A 22,871-nucleotide genomic window follows, 5' to 3' on the forward strand; every position below is an offset into this window, starting at 1 on the left:
GGCTCTATAGAGTGTTGTTGGTGATGATGAATTCTCTGGAGAGCAGAGTTTAACAGCACAACAACCTCCATGCTGGCAGGTGCCATCCGTTAATGAGGTAACCAGCTGTGGTTTCAGGAGTCAATTTTTCTTTTCATAGTTGCATATGTTTTGGTCAACTGTCCACAACTTCTGGCAAGAAGTAGTTTCTTTATGTTCTCAGATTTTGAATTTGAAGATTTTCAGATTTTGATTATATCATTATCCCCAACTTTTCTGTTGCTTGGAGATGACTCTAGTATGACCAAACCAATATGTAACAGACGTACCTCTGGATTAATTTCTTAAAAAAAAAACATTATATTAAGAAGTCGGATAGAGCCTCAGTTATCAATGGATGATGTATGAAGAACATATTTTCTAGATATTGTTGAGCTAGAATACGCTGCAGCTAAAAGGAGTAACGCAACACACTAACTGAATGGAACAAAGCAGTACAGTCGCTTAAGGAAAATATGAGTTGGCACTAAAGAGAAACCAAAGATATGTTAAACATATAAACCCTACGCTACAGACGATGCTGTCTTTTGATTGTTTTATTGTTCTATTTATGTTCTCTCTTGATGTGCTTTAAATCTATTGTTAGTCTTGGTATGTTGTGTTGTGTGTTATGTGTTAAGACCTTAAGTCTATGTCAAATTATTGTCTTGTAATCTATGTTTTCAGTAATAATAATTTAATTAATACCATGTCAGGTCGTCACAGACCCACAGGATACCATTATGCGCTTTAGAGAGTAGACTACGGAATGTAAGTAAATGGAAGGTGTGGCGGCTAGGAGCAAGTGGTCTGGGGGCTGTATGATGACATCATTATCAGAGTTTCTGCAATATTGGGTATTTCCATGTGGTGATTCATAGAAATGCTTGGGCGCGAAGGGAGAACTCTGGACAGAATAATAGCCCAGATTTACAGTATGGACAACTGAGCTGGACTGACAATCCAAAGCCATTATATATGCTATCCTTGGTGGCAAGAGAAAGAAGTATGAAGGTATCAATTGGGAGGAAATTACAGTGTGGAAATATTTTCTGTATCACTACATTCTGTATGCCTCTACTTAATCAATATCAGGAAAGCAGGGAAAAGTCAACATACCTCCCAAGCAACTGCATAGAATTTGAAAGACAATTAAATGTATTCTTGGTTCACATGGTGGTCCTTTTGTTTTTTTGGGAACAAGGATCAACTCATTCATTCTTGCAGCAGCGTTGCTATTCTACATAACATGGAAACCCTGTAAGGGCCTAAACATTCTAATGTGTTAACTTTTTATTTCCTCAGCTAACTACTAAACACACTGTGCCTCTTAACCTCAGATAAAAGCAACTCCACGTCCTGATACAGGACTCAAAGTTCAGAGTGAGTGAATACAAACAACTGGATTTCACACTCTGGTACAGTAGCATTTGCACTTTGTAAAAACAGTGTCATCATCAGCAAATGCAGAGCTTTCTTACTTGCAATGAAAAGTCAGAATATCAATCATCAAATGAGATGTCAACCACAGGATAGAGGCATGTTGCATTTCACTGTTACAATATGTAGGCCAAAATGTGTAAATGTTCTGGCCCTACTGAATGTCCCCTAATGATAAGGTTGCTGAAAATGCTCCATCTTCACTTGAAAATATTCTCCCTTCCATTTGTTGCAAACTGACCCAGGAAACTATAAAGGAATGCTGGCCAGAGCCATACCGTTTCCAAACAAGTCAGGGGAAGGAGTTTTCCCACTCGAAAATAGAGGGAAGTAGAGAATGACAAGAGAGAAGGAGCAGAAGAGAGAAGCAGAGGAAGAGGCCCCATGAAGAGGGGGAGTAGGCTTATTTCATCAGATCTGTTGGACTGCCTTGAGCATTGTCCAGGTGATAAACACTCACTGTGTCTTAGCAATTACAGCTCTAAATGGATTACAGAAGAATAGCTTAATTGTGCTTGGTTCTTTGAATGCAGCTTTTTGCTGCTGTTGTTGTGAGTTTGACAAAAACAGAACAAGTAGTCAACCAAAAATCTGTGATGAACTAGGCTACTTCATTCAAGAAGCAAAAGGAAGACATGCCACATATAAAAAGGCTATGTAAACATTAATTGGGCTATGCCACAGGAAACTGCGGCATATCATGTGAATATTAGCAAAACTTCATGCGTTTCTAATTATGGTGGGAATGGAGTGGACTGAAGCTAAGTAAATAGAATTAGCGAAGTAGAATGTATCCATTTACCTCAAAGCTGATCATCAAAACAAGCTAGTTGTCACATTTCTGACACTAATAACCTAACTGCATACCCCTTTCTGACTGGGTTAAAGGGAAGTTGATATATAAACCCTGTCAATGAGCTGTGTGTGTGTGTGTGTGTGTGTGTGTGTGTGTGTGCGTGTGTGTGTGTGTGTGTGTGTGTGTGTGTGTGTGTGTGTGTGTGTGTGTCAACGTCGGTTGGTTGACAGCTGGAGCAGTTGGCACAGGCTGAACCCAAACTAGACCTACAGCAATCTCATTGTTTCTGCAAGCACACAAACACTGACTTACTGTCTTGTCAGATCAGCCTCTGCTTGTCCATAGTCTGACATGCTTGGCAATGAGGCTTGCTAGGCAAACTGAACTCGCTACTCAAAACGCTGACAACAATAAAACCAATTCATTATTTCTGTGTTCATTGACATTACTTACTGCCTCTGCCCCCCAACACTTACAATCCCTGTCTAAGTCACTAGCTTTAATGCCTAACAAGAACTGCATCATGACCAACTCTCTTGACAATGAAATTTAACCTTTTGGTAACTCTTTACATTAAGCTGCCCTTATACTTGTGTAATAACACAAAACCAGTAATCTCCATCACCATGCAATTTCAAAGCAATTACTACTGTACTATGTATGTTATTACATAGTTACTAAAAAGTTACATGGGTAAGTTTAGAGTGTGACCAAACTTCTATCTATTTTCTTTCTACCTCTTCCCTTTTCGTGCATCTGCACACACACATTGCAGCATGTAAAAATAAAGTGTTTAATTTCTGTTGTTGTTATTATGTCCCTATTTCTGGGGCTGTCTGTTGGATGGCTGTGTGGCTTATCTTCTTCAAAGGCATGTGTGTAAAAATATCTGTGTTGAGGTTTGCTTCCTCTCTCCCCAAGGTGGAGGACCATTTACAGCTCCATGGCAACTAATAGTGAATCAGGTCACGCTCTCTCTGCCTGAACTTATATTGCCTCATGTTTGTCCTCCTCTCTCTCCCATTCAGACCCCAACTAGAAACGTCATGTATGTGTGGAACACTGAGCCATTGAGTGATGAGCAAAGTAGGCTATTACACTGTAGGAAACTAGCAAGTCAAGTAATGTTCAACTATAAGGGAGAGAGAGTGTATCTTAATAGCAAAAACGGTCAAATGCATAGTGAAACTATGAGCCTCTTTTACAATGCACTGCCATGATTTACACTGGATAGAAATGGGCTAAATAATAAGCGTTATCAGCAAGGCTTGCAACTGATGACATGGACATAAGGCAATAAAGCAATAAAACAATGACTGTATCTGGAGACGAGTCCTTTGATTAAATCCAGGTATTTGGCTTCCATTCACATCTATGGTGTGGCTTACAGGCCGAGCTATAGCTTAACCAGCTAAAAATAGATATGGCAAGCTGGCGTCTCCAGCAGATTGCTACTGTATAACAGAAATAGAGATATTCAAATTCATTACAGGCTATCGTTGTGAAGTCCAGAACTGGGCTATTACGGTCATTCACGTAGATGATTCTATACATAGGCTAATAGCGCAAAAACACTAGGTCGGGAAAACTAAGAAACACATATATTCTACACAGAACAGTCTGAGTAGCTGTCTGACGTTCTCATGTTAAATTGGGATTAGGAAACTCACTAATTAATAAAACGTTACAATGTATCGAAACCTGTGCGCTAGCAACAATTACTGTGGAAGCATATTCTGTCAACTGATATAACGTTGCTGGCCAGTAAGATTGCCATTTCGTTTCTTGGACTTGCTACTTTGTATCCAGTTGATACTTACCGCATAACAGAACATCACATCGGCGACTTGTAGCTATCACAGAGGAATGGAATGTAGCGGTGGCGGGTACAATAGCCTATTCGAGAGAAATATGTCACTATTTTGTCTTTCAAAATTGATGAATTTTTTTAGGTTGCTTAATTCCAGTGAATAGCCTATATTGCACAATAACCGAAACACCGTTGGCGCGTAGTGTCCGTGAGATGTTGTTTTCCTGGGTAGGCGGTTTTATGTGGCTTCACTTATCTGCGTAAGGGGGGGTTCCCTTCTTTCCCCAGCATTCACAGCGTTATTACGCAATACGCGCCATGTTGGAAGTCCAACCAATGTTGAACACTAGGTGACCTGTAGATCTGAAAAGATTAGATCGGTATAACCAAGATGGTGAAAGTTCCACCAATCTTATCAGAGGGCAAAGTGGGGCTATAGTACATCTTGCTTATACCTATCCTTATCATTTTAGATCTACACATATCTGGGCATAGAGGTATATGAGCTATCAATGCCAGGAGATGTTTCTGGACAGGGCCAGCGTTTATGCTAGAGATTTATAGTTAGTTCGTTTTAATTAGGCCTAATTTAAACGAAGTAAAAATCTGTAAAATAAATAAATAAAACAACACCATTTTAAATTTTGGCTAGAGTTATAACAGTCCCATTACTTCACTTGCACTTAATGCTGAAGGTTTACTTACGAATCTAATTATGAGATTAGAGTGAGTGGTACCCTCATATCTGTCAGCATCTCATAGGCAACTGTGTTTGAGATTGACTGGGTCACTGAATGGCATGGCTGAATACTGTAGATGCCATTCAAACAAATTGTGCTACATTGGGATTAAGTCTCAGGCATGCTGGGCTACCTCATCATGATTCCACTTCTCTTCTTATGACTCCAAAAGTTCGTGTTTTTTTTTATAACAAACAATTACTATGAGGTTAAAGTAGAGATTATCAGCTTGTATTTGATGGGTTTTTTTATTTTATTTTTATTTTATTTTATTTTTTACATATTGATGTCACCTTTTAGAAATAACAACACTTATACATAGTCCCCCTAATTCAGTGTACCACAAGTAATGGGACAATTGGCTTGACAGGAGTTTCTAGTTAGTCAGGTGTGTTCCGTCAAATCATTTGTGCAGGCATAAGAGAGCTGTCAATGTCTAACATAGCCAAAACCTTAGACTTAACAAAAACAACAGTTTGGAACATCATTAAAAAGAAAGAAAACACTGGTGAGCTCAGAAATCGCAAACAGCCTGTTAGGCCAAGGGATTCTACAGTGGTTGCTCACCATAATTGAGAAAACCCTAAAAACAACTGTCTCAAGGATCAAGAACACTCTCCAGGAGGTAGGCGTAAATGTGTCAGAGACTACCATCTGCAGAAGGTGGTTACTACCTGACCAGTGCGTATGGAACCAAGTCCCTGATCAGGAACAATGAGGTGGAACAGGCCGCTTGTGTGCTCAGCTCAGAGGCACGCAACACATTCCACCAGTGGCACCGCCGGTGCACAACCCAGCGAACAGCGCCCTCCGTGGATGGCCGAACTACAGAGGCTTCACTGCAAGATGCAAACCACTAGTTATCCTGAAAAAGGATGATCAGGTTACAGTTTGCAAAAAAAAACACTTAAAAAACCTGCAGAGGTCTGAAAAAATATCTTGTGGACAGATAAGATGAATGTTATCATGCACCAGAGTGATTGCAAGAGGAAAATTTGGAGAAAAAAGGATCTGCCCAAGATTTATAGCATGCCACTTCATATGTGAAAAGTGGTAGAGGGGGTTTTATGGTTTGTGCATGTATAGCTGCCACTAGAACTGGGTAACTTGTCTTAAATGATGATGTAACTGCTGACGGCAATGTATTCTGAAGTGTACAGAAACATCTTGTCTGCTTGAGCATAGCAACTAGGTGGTTTTCCAGGGCCAAACAGTGGAAAGTTATTGACTGGCGAAGTCAATTTTCGGATTTAAATCCAATTGAGCATGCATTTAATTTCCTGATGATAAGATTTTAGGCAAAAATACCTCAAAATAAAGAACAGCTGAAGATGGCTGCAGTACATGCCGAGTAGAGCATCACCAGAGAAGATCCAGCATCTGGTGGGGTCAATGGGTCACACAATTCAGGCAGTTATTGCATGCAGGATTGTTGACCAAATACTAAACATGAGTGCTTAATTTGGACCTGATATGAATCAGTCCCATTTATTGCGCTGAAATAGGGGGACTATGTATGCAAAGTGTTTCTGAATGGTGAAACCAACATGTACAAAGATATCCTTAAATACAAGCTGACAATCTATACTTTAACCTCATAGAAATTGTTTGATTTCAAATCCAACCTTTTGGAGTATAGAGCCAAAATAAGAAAAATGCTTCACTGTCCCATTACGTAGGCAGAACACTGTGACTGCATATGAGACACGGCCCATAAATGGACTTGCAAACACAGGGAAAGATACCGGTAGGCCTGCTGATTAATACTTAACGTTTGGTATGACGTAGCTCAAAAAACAACAAACGGGCAAAAAGGAACAGGCAAACAGGAATCTGACAAGTTTTGAAATGACTATTCTAATTACCATTCCGTTTAGATTAATTATTGCGCATTTCTTTTTTGGTTACCTTTCGTGTTCTTCACTGGGGAATATCCATAGTACCATTGATGGTCCAAAAATACCACTGATTGCCAAATATTTCACCACAAAAGGTAGATATGAGGAGGTGAATCCATACCTGATAGATGACATACTTGCTGTGAACAAGTCGTTCTTAAAGCCTCCATCTGCAGAATGTCGCGAAATTCATCTGACCGCTATCATAAGGCACGGCACTAGATACCCGACGACAAAGAATGTCAAGAAGATGAGACAACTCTACAACTTCGTCGTACAAATGGCCTCGGACAAAGACAATTGGCTGCGTGAAATTAAAACGCAGTGGAAGATGTGGTACACGGACGACATGGATGGTCGACTTGTCCAAAAGGGAGTTGATGATCTTAGACATTTGGCTGTCAGGTTGTCGAAACTATTGCCTTCATTGTTATCTGAAGAAAACCTTAGAGATGGGCGCATAAAGTTCATGACCAGTTCAAAGCACAGATGTGTTAACAGCACCATTGCCTTCAAAGGAGGACTCACAAAGCGTTTGAATATTGAAGGTAGAGTTGATGCAATGAGTCAATGTTGCAAGCACATATTTAGCAGATAACTGTTTGCTTGTCAGTTGTTACAATATTTAGATTTAAATATCTATAACGCAGTTATAACACAGTTAGATTGGCGTGGCACTGTAGCCCTCTATCCTCATCTTCACCAGGGGCCAATTTTAAATATTCAACATAGTGAAATTGGAATTTAAGTACTGTATATGTAATATGATTTAATAAAGTATTTTTTTAATGGATAATGAATACCTATGATGGACACAGTATCATGTTACTGACAATTTTAGAATGGTATTACAGTACTTACAGTACTAGTATAGGGCAAAATTGAACTTACATAGTAGCCTACTGTTAGAATTTAGTTAAAAGCTTTGATGATACTGTATATCTAATCGTTTTCCTTTCTTTTTCATATCTAAAGATGAAGAGTTTGACCATGAAGTGAACGACACTCTAATGCGGTTTTTTGACCAGTGCCCCAGGCTTGTGGAAGGCGTTGAGAAGAACCAGTCTTTGGCTGAGCTGGACAGGTTCAAGTCCAGTCCAGAGATGATGAGGGTTCAGGAGAAGATTGCAGGCCGTCTCAGTGTCCCCTACAATAACATTACAGCAGGTCAATTAACCTAATTACATTACAGACTTGAACTGAGCTGAGCCAAGCCCATCTGAGCTGTACGGTGCTGGTCTGGTTACACATTCACCATAGTGGCTGTAACAGTGCAGGAAAGGATAATGTGAAAAGAAAATACAGTCAGCACAGTACGGTTCGAGTCGGCCCTGTAGTGTGTAAAACCTGATGTGTTTCAGCTATACTGTTGTTTTGTGCTGTGTGTAGTTCATTATATCACTCATATTTTGTGGTAGGCCTTAGAACTGGTAAATGGCCAAAACATATCTTACAGTTGAAACATTTGGACTCTAGATGGAGCTATTTTCTCATTTTTGTTCAACAGCGCTGAATTCCACCATAAACTGAATGGTTTTGTCCAAATGTCATCACAGGTATTTTGAGATGGAACCATTATCTCTCCTGTAATCACAATGCCGTGATTTTCCCCTTCAGATATGGCTGAGGCTGCATTCTACCTGTGTGCCTATGAGTTTGCCATCAAGACTATCACCTCCCCCTGGTGTCAGCTCATTGATGAGGTGGATGCACAGGTACTTGAGCTGTTACTGTATACTGCTGCAGGCTTACAGGAGTAATAATAACTTCATATTGCTTGGGGGACCAGCAATAATGCTATCTTGATTGTATATATTGATGATGCAGTGATCCATTGTAAGTTCATCAACATCAGTGAATTGGAGTTTTTAGAACTTGACAAATATGAATTCAGTGAATGTTTAGTTATTTGATATTTGACGAGGTGCATTATAGACATGACAGATGTCATTTCAATCAGATGTCATTAAACAACTAGAAAAATAAATTCCAGAGGAAACTTTGTGGGCTTGCAAAGTCTTATTTTGGTCATAGACATTTTTTTTAAGATGGTTTGGACGATAGATTTGCTGGGTAGTTGAAAGAAAGTCTTATTTTAGTTGAGGATACAGTTATGTAGTATGTTAGAAGGTCATAGATAGATAGATAGATAGATAGATAGATAGATAGATAGATAGATAGTTTTTTTTTTATATTCAGCAGACACCTTTATCCAGAGTGACTTACAGCAAATACATTTGTCTAAAGTAAGTGAATCATCTATACATCAGTCATTGAAAAAGGTTTAGTGTAGCTTAAAGGCCATTATGAGGTGTTGTAAGTCACTGTGACTTGTAAATTGAGATTACTTAAGCATTTCAGTGGGCATGGTTATTAATCAAACATACAGTAAAAGGGTGCCCTCATCCCTTTGTACACAGTTTGTGACTGACTGATGACCAATGAATAACATTTAAATTACAGTATGCTGCAGCTACAGTACACTGAAGTGAAGAAACTGTCATAACCTTGCAATAATTCCTTTACAAAAGAGGGTATATACGTATTCACTGCTTAATAGCCTTAGGATCCCTGTGTTGTTTCATTTGACACATTTGGATTTTTGACATTTATCAGACACCTTTATCCAAAGTACATTTGTCTAAAGTAAGTGAATCATCCATACATCAGTCATCATCAGAAAACAAATCTATGCTAGGACCAGGGGCCATTGGCAGGCACAATGCTAGAAGAAGGAAGGATTACTTTTTTTTTTTTTTTTTTTTTTTATTATTATTATTTACAGTAGAGAAACTGTAGTGGGGGGTGAAGAGGTCTTTAGGAGGGACTGTCAAGACGTAGCCTGAAGAGATGGGTCTTCAGTCTACGGTGGAAGATAGGTATTGACTCTGCAGTCCTGACAGCAGTGGGAAGCTCGTTCCACCACCAGGGCGCCAGGACAGTGAAAGCTGTGACCGAATAGCGCAACATCTTTGTAGAGGCGGCGGTGCCAGGCGGCCAGCTGAGCTGGAAGAACGGAGCTCTGTTCCTCATGGGGATTTACCTCCCAATGTTCCCATGCAGAGACAAATTAACTTCACTCTGGATCAAACAGAGGTCATTCTAGCATTATGTGAAATAACAGACTATGTGTCCAGTGGACATACACCGGTCAACACTTGGGATGTATGACAGCAGTTCTAAAGGGTAAAACTCCCTTCCCTGTGATACAGTGAGAAGGGCAGATTGCATGGTGCTGTGCTACATGCTTAATAGTTAATAGTTAGGTCACATAATTCTAGAATGACCTCTGTCTGATCCAGAGTGGTGTTGGTTGGCTGAGAGTGGTGTCAGTGGGGTAGAACTGGTAGCCAAGAGAGTGCATTGTTGTGTAATCATTCTATGAATGTGTTCTGCAGGTCTCCTCAAGACAGTTTTTATTCAAGAGTTGTGAAAGTTCCATAGTAGTTGCAGTAACAATTGAGCCCACAGAATGTTGCCCTAAATCAACATTTAACCATGTTAACCGGATGAGAGATTTTGAAAGCGTAATAGTTTGAAAAGTTTAATAGGTATCAAAAAGCTGTTATCGGAGATGATCATTCTGAGTTTTTGGCACATTTTACAGTTGGAATGGTGTTAATAGCTTCAAAGGTGTAAGATTGAAAATGTTTTATAAAGTGCACTTTCAAGTTTGTAAGGTTAGGGTTAGGGTTGTATTGGTATCAAAACCAGAAGTCTTAGCAACGCGAGTTATAGTGCTCTGCACGTTTGTTACGACTCCAGATGAAAACTCGTCTACGTCTAGGGGCTGTAGAGGAGTCGCAACAAAAAGGTAGTACATCGGACTTATTGTAGGAAATAAACAGCCACAAGCCGCATTTCAACTATATACAGTTATTTATTTCCTCGGGGCAAACACAACACAAGACACGCGCCAAGGAGAAAAGGTAACTACGAGCGGTGCCAAAGCAAAGAAATCATAAACAAAAGTGATGTCCTAAACTAGTGCAATAGTCTATACTATCAGGGCTATGCTAAAGTGCTATGCTACACTAGACTAGAACATACATGGGGCGGCACCCACTCCGAACCTGGTGAACAGGTGAGCCTACGTGGTGGAAATGTAAACCCATGGGTCTCTTACCTATTCACCTTACCCCTATGGCGTACAATTAACAGACAGACAAATTATGAGAAAAACAATAAGTAAACAATGACGTAAATATAACAAAAGAAAACTAGATGTAAACTAGTACGTCGGAGATTCGAACACAGCAATCGCAAAACTAATACGTCGGAGATTCGAGTCGACAGCAAACGCAGGACTACTGTGAAAATGGGTCGACTCCCGAGGGGAAGTCCAGCGGAGCTTTTAAAGGACACGGACAGCCCTCTGATTGGTCAGGAACAGTGATGAGTGATGGGGACGAATGGCCAATTGCTGACGGACACCTGAATGTAGAGTGACAGGGTAAGGGAAAAACAGAAGGAAACACAAAACACGACAAGGATACACGCACGTAGGAGTGGGAACGTAACAACGTTTTAAAGTTTTATTGGTGTGAATAGCTTAAAAGTTGTCGGAGTAGCAGGTGGAAGAATTGGAATAATAATAATATTATTATTATTATTATTATTATTATTATTAAGTATGTCGAAAACAATAGTTGGACTTACTTAAGCAAGCCCACCTAATAATAAGAATAAATATGAGCAAAAACAATAATTGGACTTTCTGAAGCAAGCCCACTAATAAGAATAGGTATGAGCAATAACAATAGTTGGACTGGCTGAAGCAAGCTCACCAATTATATCATTGCTCATATATACGCAATGAAAGTCCATACGGCGACTACAGAATGTAGGCCGAGGTAAACATAACTGGAGACACTGACACATGATGTTTGCTGACAGGCAGCAGTTGATTCTGTCAACACTAAATATTGCCTTTAACTATTTAGCTTGGAAATGTTATTAACCTTGGGGTGAAACGTCCAGTCATAAGTATGAGCAAAAACAATAATTGGACTTTCTGAAGCAAGCCCATTAATAAGAATAAGTATGAGCAATAACAATAGTTGGACTTGCTGAAGCATTCCTCAACAAAAATAAAGCTTTGACTGTCTATTGAATAACCATGGTGCAATTGTTCAGCCAGAACCACAAAATACCTGACAATGGTAATGAATATGTTCATTTACAATCTACTTAACCTGTGAATAGTGTGGCTTGGATTAATTCAATGGGGCGCTGCTTGGCAGTATTCAGGCCATGTAGAGGGTGTATGCTATCCTGTGCTATGATCTGACCAAGCTCTTAGGTGGCCCACCTGTAACACTACAACAACCACACACAATGAGAGATAACCATCTGAGGGCGTCTCACTGTAGTATTTACTCACAAAGCCTACCCCACATGCAGCATTCTCATGATATTGTTCTGAAACTGTGTTTATCCCCACCAATAGGTCTTGGAGTATGCAAACGACCTGAAGCAGTTCTGGAAAAGGGGTTATGGTCATGACATTAACAGCAAGTCAAGCTGCATTCTCTTCCATGATGTTTTCAGCCGTCTGGACAAGGCAGCCAGTGAGGCCAGGTAAGGGACCGATTACAAAGGCAGTACAGAGATCAATAACAGTGATTGGTCATTATCAGGAAACATGTCATTTCACCATGTTAACTAATAGACAATGGGCTGGAAACATGAGAATATTAAAATTACTTTGTAGTGCCTCCCATTCCCTTTAGTAATCTGGTCTGGCCTTTGGCCCACCACCACCCCATCACCACCCTGTTTGAGGTTCAAACAGTAAAAACATGTCAGGACTGTAGAGACTAATGCATGGTAAACAAAAGCCTCAAATGTAATAAAGGGAATGAGCCAATAACTAAGTGAAAAAATGACTAAAACACCAGGAAGACAAAAAACAGGATAAAATATAAGACTAAAAAGGACTATAAAACACCCTAAATAAAAGCAAGGTTAAAAAGGTATGTGTGGTGGAAGTCTAGGATTTACCACTCTGTACTTCAGCTCTTCGGAGGTAAGAATCAAGAAACAAGTCCTGAGTAGCCACAATATCTGAGTCCGGTATTTATTGCTTGCAAACAAGAGACAACAGCGTAACAGCAGCCCAGCGTAGATCCGGGGTTCCGTTCAGCGCAAGTCGAAAGAGACAATGATCAGGTTTGTCTTTTATACAGTTTGAACATAATGGAAGTCGCCGCCAAGGCTATCGGCTGATGGGCTTGTGCTTACGTGAGAAAGGGTGGGAGAGAATGAACAATGGGAAGACTCTCTCACTGATCAATCAGCGCTTTCTTACTGATTAATCAGCGTTCAACATTTCACACCTAGCGGCAAGATATGTCTGTTCCCCCATTACTGCGCTCTCTCACCACTCCCTCCGACATCACCGCTGTTCATATGGTAAGTCATACAGTGCTTCTCAGAACAATGGCTATAGAACTTTAGAGGTGTGGCAAGATAAAATGTAATCACAGTAGTTACACAAGTTGTATCAGTCATATGAAAGTGTATAACCTGAAAATAGTTCTATGAATGTATTTTCCATAACATATGTCTCTTAAAAAAAAAAACTCAATTTCAGCCCCCCTTCTAAACTAATAAAATAATCTTAAAATAGTTTTACAGTAGACAATAGTTTTACAATAGTTTAACAGGGAACCAGTGCAGAGAATTGAAAACTGGTATGATGTGTGCCCTCCGTCTGGTCTTGGTCAGGACTCATACTGCTACATTCTGTATAATTTGCAGTCGACCAATACCAATTTCTTCTGTAGACCAGACAGGAGAGCGTTACACTAATCAAGCCTGCTAGTAGTAAAAGCATGCATTAAATGGCGCTTTTCCACTGTCACTTTTGGCACCGGTGCTTGGCCCAAAGACCCTTGTCTTGACTTTTCGGTTTCCATCTCCACGAACAGCCCAAAAGGCCCCAAGGTCCTACCCTGACCTGGGTCATTGGGGAGATTTGGGGGATTTTGGGACATTGGCAGGGTTTGTGAGTAGACATGCAATGTGTACTGAGCCCTCCCATTGTTTGGCTAGGCTAGTCTATGCAAATGCTACTTGTTATGTTACAAAAGTATGAAAACATGATATAAACTGTTAGTTACTTTGGTTTAGAGTCACGTTTATAAGAATGTATATGCACTATTAAGTTTGCACAGCTGCGGGTAAGCACCCGTTTTATGTCATTGGAAATGTGACTGGCTCATCTGACTGGCTAATCTATGCTAGTTTTCATGTACATTTCCAAACTAAACTAGAAAAGGAACTTCCTGAAGAAACATTGTGGGCTTGCAAAGTCTTATTTTGGTAGTTGATAACGTTAAAGGACGGTTTGGACGATAGATACTGTAGTCCAATAGATAGACAGATGAATAGATAGATAGAAGAGAGAGAGAGTGTGTAAATGTGCTTAATGTTTAATTAAACACATTTAGACACAATAATTAATTCTAAATACTATAAAAAAATCTGTATAGAAGTTATTTAAGTAGGGTCAGTACACATTTTAAAGTTGATGAAAGAGGAGATGCATTTTAAAATGCATCATAGGAACCCAATGGTCCTCATAGAAACCCATGTTAATTCATGCAACTTAAAAAGGCTTATAGTTTAAGAAATCTAAATAGTATCAAAAATCTGAATGTAAGTTCTTTAAGTGGACTCAGTTGACACATTTGAAAGTTGAATTGAGGTGTTAACAAAATATTCCCAGCCAGTTAGATAGGTCCTAAACCAGTTAAGAGCAGGACCAGAGAGGCCAACCCACTTCACAATCAATAAAGATATTATGGTCCACAGAATCAAAAGCTGGACAAGGACAGAAAGCTTATTGGCATCAGTGTTAATTCTAATACACACACACACACACACACACAAAGGTACAGTTCATCTATTGCAACTATTATAAAATAGAGAATTGTATGCGTTTGTCTTTGCCCTGAATTATGACCACATTTCTTGAGTAAGTTAACACCCTTGCATCACTGTAGCTTATGTAACGATGATGGTGTTGTCATCGCTCTCAATATGATGATTGTGACTGTGTCCCCACTACCCCCCCTGTACAGTTGTTTTACTGTAAATAATGAAAAATAAATAATCCTTCCTTCTTCTAGCATTGTGACTGCCAATGTCCCCTGGTCCTAGCATAGATTTGTTTTCTTATGATGACTGATGTATAAATGATTCACTTACTGTACGTGTAAGTCGCTTTGGATAAAGGCGTCTGCTAAATGTCAAAAATTTAAATGTCACGTGTCAAATAAAGCGACACAGGTTATCAGTCAGTCATAAACTGTGTACAAAAGGAGGAGCGCACCCTTTTACTGTATGTTTGATTAATAACCATGCTCACTGAAATGCTTAAGTAATGTCAATTTGCAAGTCACAGTGATTTGCAACACCTCATAATGGCCTTTGCTACACTAAACATTTAGGTGAAGGTGGAAAAATGTAGCCTACTCCTAGTACAGTTGATAAAACAAATACCATGCTATCTAAAGCCTTGCTCTCAAAATCACTTTTATACTTCATACAATGAATATAACAGATAAATACATACTACTGCTCTTCTGTACATATCTGTCTATACTGTTCATAATGCACATATCCTTATTTTTTTAATGCTACTGTTAATACACTGCACATATCTGTACATACTGTACATATCTGTTTATACTGTTCATACTGCATTCCATATTTATTCTGCTTATTTACTCTGCTTTAATGTTACTGTAATACATATATACTGTTTATACTGCACTGCCTATACAGCTCATATGCTGCTTATACTGTTCATACTGCATTCTATTTATTCTGCTTATAATGTTACTGCTAATACATATACTGCTAACACTGCACTACTTATACTGCACTACTTATACTGCTCATAAACTGCACTACCTGTATATATTGTTCACACTGCACTTTTCTGCTTTTTTGCACTTCTGGTTAGACGCTAACTGCATTTCGTTGTCTCTGTACTTGTACTCTGCACAATGACAATAAAGTTGAATCTAATCTAAACAAATCTAAATATATGCAATGCTGTTTTCAACTCACAGCTTCTTGATAACCTACTTCATGTTTAGTGTTTACTTCATGGTTTGTTTGTTTTATTATGAAAGAAGAACTATAGAACTTATAGATAATTAACCAATATTTCTGTATTCCCGTTCTCATCTGTATTCCTGTTCCATCTCCTGTGGATTTCAGGGGAAGTGTTGAAATAGTGTTCTAACAGCCAAGCCACACTTACAGTGGGGGAAATACTTATTATATAAAGTTATAAATTCATTTGCATTTGATCGAAGGAAATAAGTATTTGATCCCCTACAAACCAGCAAGAATTCTGGCTCATACAGACCGGTTATATGCCCATGAGGCACACAGATTACTCCTGTCACTTTAAGAAAGTACTCCTAATCTCTGCTTGTTATGGGTATAAAAGACACCTGTCAATAGAATCAATCTCTTCCATTCCAACCTCTCCACCACCATGGGCAAGACCAAAGAACATTCAAATGACGTCAGGGTAAGAGTTGTAGACCTGCACAAGGCTGGAATGGGCTACAAGACCATCAGCAAGAAGCTTGGTGAGAAGGAGACAACTGTTGGTGCAATTATTAGAAAATGGAAGAAATAACCATCAATCACCCTCGGCCTGGAGCTCCATGCAAGTTCTCGCCTCGTGGGGTAAGGATGATCATGAGAAGGGTGAGGGATCAGCCCAGAACTACACGGGAGGAGCTTGGTAATGATCTCAAGGCAGCTGGGACCACAGTCACCAAGAAAACCATTGGTAACACACTACACCATAACGGATTGAAATCCTGCAGTGCCCGCAAGGTCCCCCTGCTCAAGAAGGCACATGTACAGGCCCATCTGAAGTTTGCCAATGAACACTTAAATGATTCAGAGAAGGCTTGGGAGAAGGTGATGTGGTCAGATGAGACCAAAATTGAGCTCTTTGGCATAAATTCGACTCGTCGTGTTTGGAGGGAGAGAAATGCTGAATGCTACAATCCCAAGAACACCATCCCCACCGTCAAACACGGAGGTGGAAACATTATGCTTTGGGGTTGTTTCTCTGCTAAGGGTACAGGACGACTTCACTGCATTGAGGGGCCAATGGACGGGGCCATGTACCGTAAGATCTTGGACGAGAACCTCCTTCCCTCAGCCAGAGCACTGAGGATGGGTCGTGGATGGGTCTTCCAGCATGACAATGACCCAAAACATACGGCCAAGACAAGAAAGGAGTGGCTCAAGAAGAAGCACACGAAGGTCATGGAGAGGCCTAGCTAGTCTCCAGACCTTAATCCTATAGAAAATTTGTGGAGGGAGCTGAAGCTTCGAGTTGCCAAGCAAAAGCCTTGAAACCTTCAGGATTTGGAGAGGATCTGTAAAGAGGAGTGGACCAAAATCCCTCCTGAGATGTGTGCAAACCTGGTGACCAACTACAAGAAATGTCTGACTTCTGTGCTTGCCAACAAGGGTTTCTCCACCAAGTACTAAGTCATGTTTTGCTTGGGGATCAAATACTTATTTCATTCGATCAAATGCAAATTAATTTATAACTTTATATAATATGGTTTTCTGGACTTTTTTTTTTGATATTCTGTGTCTATTTGTTAAAATAAAAGTACCATAAAAATGATAGACCGCTCATTTTTTTGTAATCGGGCAAACTAACAAAATCAGCAGGGGATCAAATAATTATTTCCCCCACTGTATATATGTACTGTACACCTGTGCAATACATGAAGCAATGCTGTGCTGTAAATTGCACATAATAATTGAATTATGAAATGGCATGTTTTTGATGTAAAGAAATAATCCACCAAAGGTTTTTAATATTTATCAAGATATTTGCCTTCTTCCTTTGGTGATGTCCAAAATGGGACCAAAAAGTGATATTTTCATTTCAACAAAACCAATAGTTCAGAATCTCCAATTCTGGTGTGTGTAACACCCTTGAAACATGTCCCATTCTGCCCTCAGGTCTGGCAACAACGTGACTGAGGCCGTGACCATCCAGATTGGCCATGCCGAGACTCTCCTGCCATTGCTGACCCTCCTAGGCTTCTTCAAGGACAGCGAGCCCCTGACCTCCACCAATTATGCCACGCAGAGCCAGCGTGTCTTCCGTACCAGCCGCTTTCTGCCCTACGCCGCCAATCTGGTCCTGGTCCTGTACGACTGCAAAGAGGGCCTCCGGCTGCAGGCCCTGCTCAATGAGAGGCCCCTGACATTTGCTGGCCTGGCCACAGACAACCAACACCAGGAGGCCTGGGCCCCGCTCTACCAGGAGGTCAGAGAGCACTACGGGGACCTGCTCCAAGGATGCGACTTTGAGAGGGAATGCCAGCTGTTCCCATCCAACTGAGGGAGCAAGCTAGGGCAGGTAGTTACCTATCTAGAGGTGTAATTCATTATCTCTGTATGATTGAAAGATGTGTTGATCTACAGTAGTTTGCTTCCATTTGGGGCTTGATTTGATTGACAGGTCAGTTTGCAGTGTTGGGGAGTAGTTCCACTAGAAGTAGTTCAACTATTAGTTTAACTACATTTTGCTGTAGCTTGGTGGTAATTAAACTAAATTCAAATCTTAGTAATGTTTTCAGTAGGTAACTACCATTTTTCCATGCAGCAGTGTAGTGAGCTACTGTCCAGTGTTGTTATGATACCAACATTTTGACTTCTATACCGATACCAGCTGACGTATCACAATTTAGATTCTTAAACGATACCACGGCAGCCAAAAAAACAGGCAAAGTAAAAGAATATCCAATTAAATAACAGAATATGGAAATTCTTATTTTCATATCCTTAGCTATCAGACATATTCGCGGACCTGTGTCAATCCACACACAATACCTCAGAATGACAAAGTGCAAAACATGTTTTTTGAAATTTCATTAAATATATTAAAATTGAAATACAGAAATACCTTGTGCATAAGTATTCAGACTCTTTTCTATGACACTTAAAATTAGCTAAAATGCAAAAATGTCATCGACAAATCACTCAATAAGTTGAATTGAGTCCATCTTAATGCAAGGATAATAGTTCATGTAATTTTGGAATTAATATCTTAGTTTTTATAGGGTCTCTGATTTGCATAGGAATCAATTACACACTGTGTAGATTAGGATGTCACTACCAACTCAGAAAATCTTATAATTTTCTCTTGATCCTAACAAACTCCCCAGTCCCTGCCAGTGACAAACATACCCATAACTTAATGCAGCTACCACTATTCTTCACACGAGAGATGGTGTGGAAACTGCATTGCATGTGCTGGATTTGCACCAAACTTAATGCTTTGTAGTAAAACCAAATAAACACATTTCCAGCAACTTTCTTTGCTGTATCACTTGAATTCATTGTTGCAAACACAATTATGAATATGAGATTATTTTCTATTAAGGGATTCTTTTTGGCCACTTGGTTATAGACCAATTTTGTAGAGTGACTGACATGATGTCCCATCGACTGTGCTTTTTCCTCTCCACCATTCAATTTTGTAGATTTGTGTAAGTCTCCCCAGGCCTCAGGATCACATTCCTGAGTAGTTTTGTTCCTTTCCATTTGCTCACTTTGTAATGACAACCTGATCCATACAGTGTGTAATTGATTCCTATGCAAATCAGAGACCCTATAAAAACAAAGATATCAATTCCAAAATTACATTACTATTATCCTAGCATTAAGATGGACTCAATTCAACTTATTGAGTGATTTGTTAATGACATTTTTGCATTTTAGCTAATTTTAAAAGTGTCATAGCAAAGGGTCTGAATACTTATTTACATGAGGTATTTCTGTATTTCAATTTTTATAAATGTACTGACATTTCTAAAAACCTGTGTTCGCTTTGTCATTCTGGGGTATTGTGTGTGGATTGATGGCAAATTATTTTAATTTAATCCATGTTAAATTGGGTCTATAACACAACAAAATGTGGAAAAGTGAGGCATCTGAATACTTTCCGAAGGCACTGTATGCCCCCTCTAGATCACTCAATTGTTCCCTGGGTGAGGACAAAGAACTATAGGGAGGCGGCATTTAGTGTCTATGGTCCTTGCCTCTGGAATAGCCTGCCAGAGGAGCTGAGGGCGTCACAATCTGTAAACACTGTTAAAAGAAATCTTAAAACATACCTTTTTAGCTTAGCATTCTCTTAATCCATCTTATTTTAGGTAAAATAATTTTAGGTAGTCCCTGTTCTACTATGTCTTATATTTTCTATACTATCATTTCCTTTTATTACCATTTATTTTCACTGTATTGTTGTATTTTCACTGTATTGTTGTATTTTCATTGTATTGTTGTATTTTCATTTATTGTTAACCACCTTGTATTGCAATATTGCACGAAAGGCACTATATAAATAAAGTCTGATTTGATTTGATTTGATACAGTAACCATTGTCTTGAAACCTTCTGCCCATTTGTCAATATACAGTTCAGAAGTTCATTGTTGAAACCAAGCGCTCTCTCGGACTGAAGCTGGGTATTTTTCACTGCAGTTTTAGAAGGTGACTGCTCCTCTTTCAATAAGCACTGACTTAACAATGTCACTGGAAGTGCTTTGCCATAATGCAGGGTCAGTGACCTCATAGCACCAGGAATGGCTTGGTTGCTGATTTGATTCTTGTGAACTGCCCAACTGCTCCTGAAGTGGAAATGATGGGTCTTGTATACCATTAGCTGTTGAGGGTTCGCCTTCAAAGGATGGCTCTGAGGGAGTGACAACATTACTGGAAACTGAACTAGTGCTAGTTTCTTCCTCACAGCTGACAATAGTGCTGCTGTCATCATTATTACTATCAGAGGGTTTTTGATAGAAGTTGGCAATGAGTGGAACACTTTAAAGCAAAACTGCCTCTCTTGCCACCTTTACTTTTTTGGCTTTCCTTTTGGAAGCACCACTATTCCAGCATTTGTGGTCCATATTTCAGAACTATGTGGCTGTGGCTTTTCCTACCAATATAAGTCTTATATACCTGCCTGACACAGACAGAATTATGTTGCTTGAAATTCAAAAGATAACTTTTTTTTCATTGGCTGAACAACCAACAAAGGTTTCTGATAAGTCAGTGAAATGACTTGGTGGAGACTATGCACATAGGCCACACCCCATCGATGGGGAGGGGGAAAAAAGACCTTGTAAGAGCTGTCGACAATATGCATGTCAACGTTAGCATTATCTACTTCTGTGGATCTAAAAACAGACAGTCTCTGGAAAAAAATAATGGGGTTTTCCTTAATCTTTAAATATGGATTGGGTCTCTTATACAGTATATGCATCTATAAAAAAATATAGCTTTTGGCATATTTTTTTAATGTTTAACAAAACCGCTAGGTAATAAGCTCTCAATGACATTTTTATTCCCACGGCCACAGCATCCCATGTTTTGAACTAATAGTAGTTTTGAACTAATAGCACTAATAGTTAGCTAGTTAGTAGCTTTGATTTAAGCATCATGACTATGGCATGTTAACATTTATTCAACCCACTGTAGCTCGCTACCCTTTTATCTTATACCCCTTTTACACAGACGACCCGCGAACAAATGCCACCGTTGTGTGCCACCTAACTAGTTAGACAGCTGAGTTTTAGGCAGAAAGCTAGTTAACTAGCTGGCTTTTTAGTGCAGCTAATTTAGTTGTAAGGGCAGCTAGCTAACTAATTTCTGTTAACAAGCTGAATCATATGGGCAGCTAGCTAGGGGAAATGGGGAGCTCTATAAAATAAAGGGATAGCTAGTTACGGTAAGTCAAATAATGAACGGCTTGCCATAATATGACACCCTTTAAACTGTCCTGTTATGCAGAATGAACTGACTTGTTGGTGAATATTATATCATGTCACAGCATATTTTTAGCATGCCAACCAGTGGCTCAGTTGTACTGAAGCACTATACTCTCCAAGAGGCTCTTGTTTTAAGCATGCACTTTATGTACCAAGGGGCCCAGGTGTTATGCTTGATGTATGCACCGAGGGGCCTGGGGGCCCTAGTGGTTAGCTCACGCTTTAAGCACCGAGGGGCCCAGGGACCCTCACACTGTAAGCGCAGAGGGGCCCTGGGGCCCTAGTGGTCAGCTTACGTTTTAAACAAGAAGGGGTCTGGGGGCCTTCACATTGTAAGCGCCGAGGGGTCTGGGGGGCAGTAGTGGTCAGCTCATGTTTTAAACACCTGGGTGTCCTCACATTGTAAGCGCTGAGGGGTCTGGGGGGCCCTAGTGGTGAGCTCACATTTTAAACACCAAGGGCCCCCCCCCACCCCCACTCAACACTTGTAAGATAATATTCGGCACAGCTCAAAGTAAATACTACAGTATTTACATAAGAACGGAAGTTATGATAAAATTGTCTTAGCATACAACCACAGAGTATTTACACACATCAGTTTACATTTGTAACACAAATTTATTTTTCAAAGTAGCTTCAGGTTGACAACCAAGTTGATAAACACTTGTAAGATAATATTTGGCACAGCTCAAAGTAAATACTACAGTATTTACATAAGAACGGAAGTTATGATAAAATTGTCTTAGCATACAACCGCAGAGTATTTACACACATCAGTTTACATTTGTAACACAAATTTATTTTTCAAAGTAGCTTCAGGTTGACAAACTGTAAATGTCCCGTCTGTATGGCAAGACTCATCAATCACCCAAGTTTCATCAAAATTGTCCCGGTGGTGTTGGAAGAAAAGCCGGACAGAGACCAAATCATAGTTTCCTCTCCGATTTAAAATAAATAAATAATTATGCTTTAGATCCAAAGAAGTTGTTATATTATTACCAAAGATGGCAGACAACTGACATGTAATTGATTCATTGTATTGAATTTGCTCTATAACTTTTGCTTATTAAAGTCTTATTTGAAATACACTGACTGGTTTTATATAGTCTAGGTTGTCACCAGCTGCTCATAAATGTATAGGTTCATATGTGGGTTTCTTTTGACAATTTTTGTCAGTGCAGTATTGGTTTGTGGATGAAGGAGTAGTAAATATTTGGCGCTTGATTTGTAAAAAGTAATGACGTTTACAGATTTATCAATACTCTATTCAATAACACCACTTTAAGGTCTAATGCTCTTCGTTGCCTGCACACATTGCATAAATCTGGTTG

The 22,871-nt window shown here is 39.6% G+C and overlaps 2 protein-coding genes across 2 annotated transcripts in view; one reads left to right on the plus strand and one right to left on the minus strand.

Annotated features, from left to right (window-relative positions):
* The window catches only part of LOC310823254 (phosphatidylcholine:ceramide cholinephosphotransferase 1-like), a 32,478-nt gene extending 28,200 nt beyond the window's left edge, over nucleotides 1-4,278 (minus strand). Inside the window, exon 1 of the mRNA XM_083696057.1 lies at nucleotides 4,075-4,278. The gene's annotated coding sequence lies outside the window, so the exon portion shown is untranslated. The remainder of the gene's footprint in view (nucleotides 1-4,074) is intronic.
* A 2,332-nt stretch (nucleotides 4,279-6,610) lies between these two features.
* On the plus strand, nucleotides 6,611-20,391 carry LOC310822980 (multiple inositol polyphosphate phosphatase 1-like). The gene is made up of 5 exons (XM_083695601.1): nucleotides 6,611-7,250; nucleotides 7,678-7,869; nucleotides 8,320-8,417; nucleotides 12,152-12,282; nucleotides 17,725-20,391. Exons 1-5 carry the CDS (start codon nucleotides 6,653-6,655, stop codon nucleotides 18,107-18,109), a joined length of 1,404 nt encoding a protein of 467 aa, XP_083551727.1. The 5' UTR covers nucleotides 6,611-6,652; the 3' UTR covers nucleotides 18,110-20,391.
* The last annotated feature ends 2,480 nt before the right edge of the window (nucleotides 20,392-22,871 follow it).

The sequence above is a fragment of the Argentina silus genome (genome assembly GCF_951799395.1).
Source record: "Argentina silus genome assembly, chromosome: X".
Lineage (NCBI taxonomy): Eukaryota > Metazoa > Chordata > Actinopteri > Argentiniformes > Argentinidae > Argentina > Argentina silus.

What these genes read in the sequence shown, in the direction of transcription:
- LOC310822980 (XM_083695601.1), top strand. Translation starts at nt 6,653, where the DNA reads ATGACTATTCTAATTACCATTCCGTTTAGATTAATTATTGCGCATTTC. An exon ending in CTACAATAACATTACAGCAG is followed by an intron (nt 7,870 to 8,319) that starts GTCAATTAACCT and finishes TTTCCCCTTCAG; the next exon opens with ATATGGCTGAGGCTGCATTC. An exon ending in TTGATGAGGTGGATGCACAG is followed by an intron (nt 8,418 to 12,151) that starts GTACTTGAGCTG and finishes CCCCACCAATAG; the next exon opens with GTCTTGGAGTATGCAAACGA.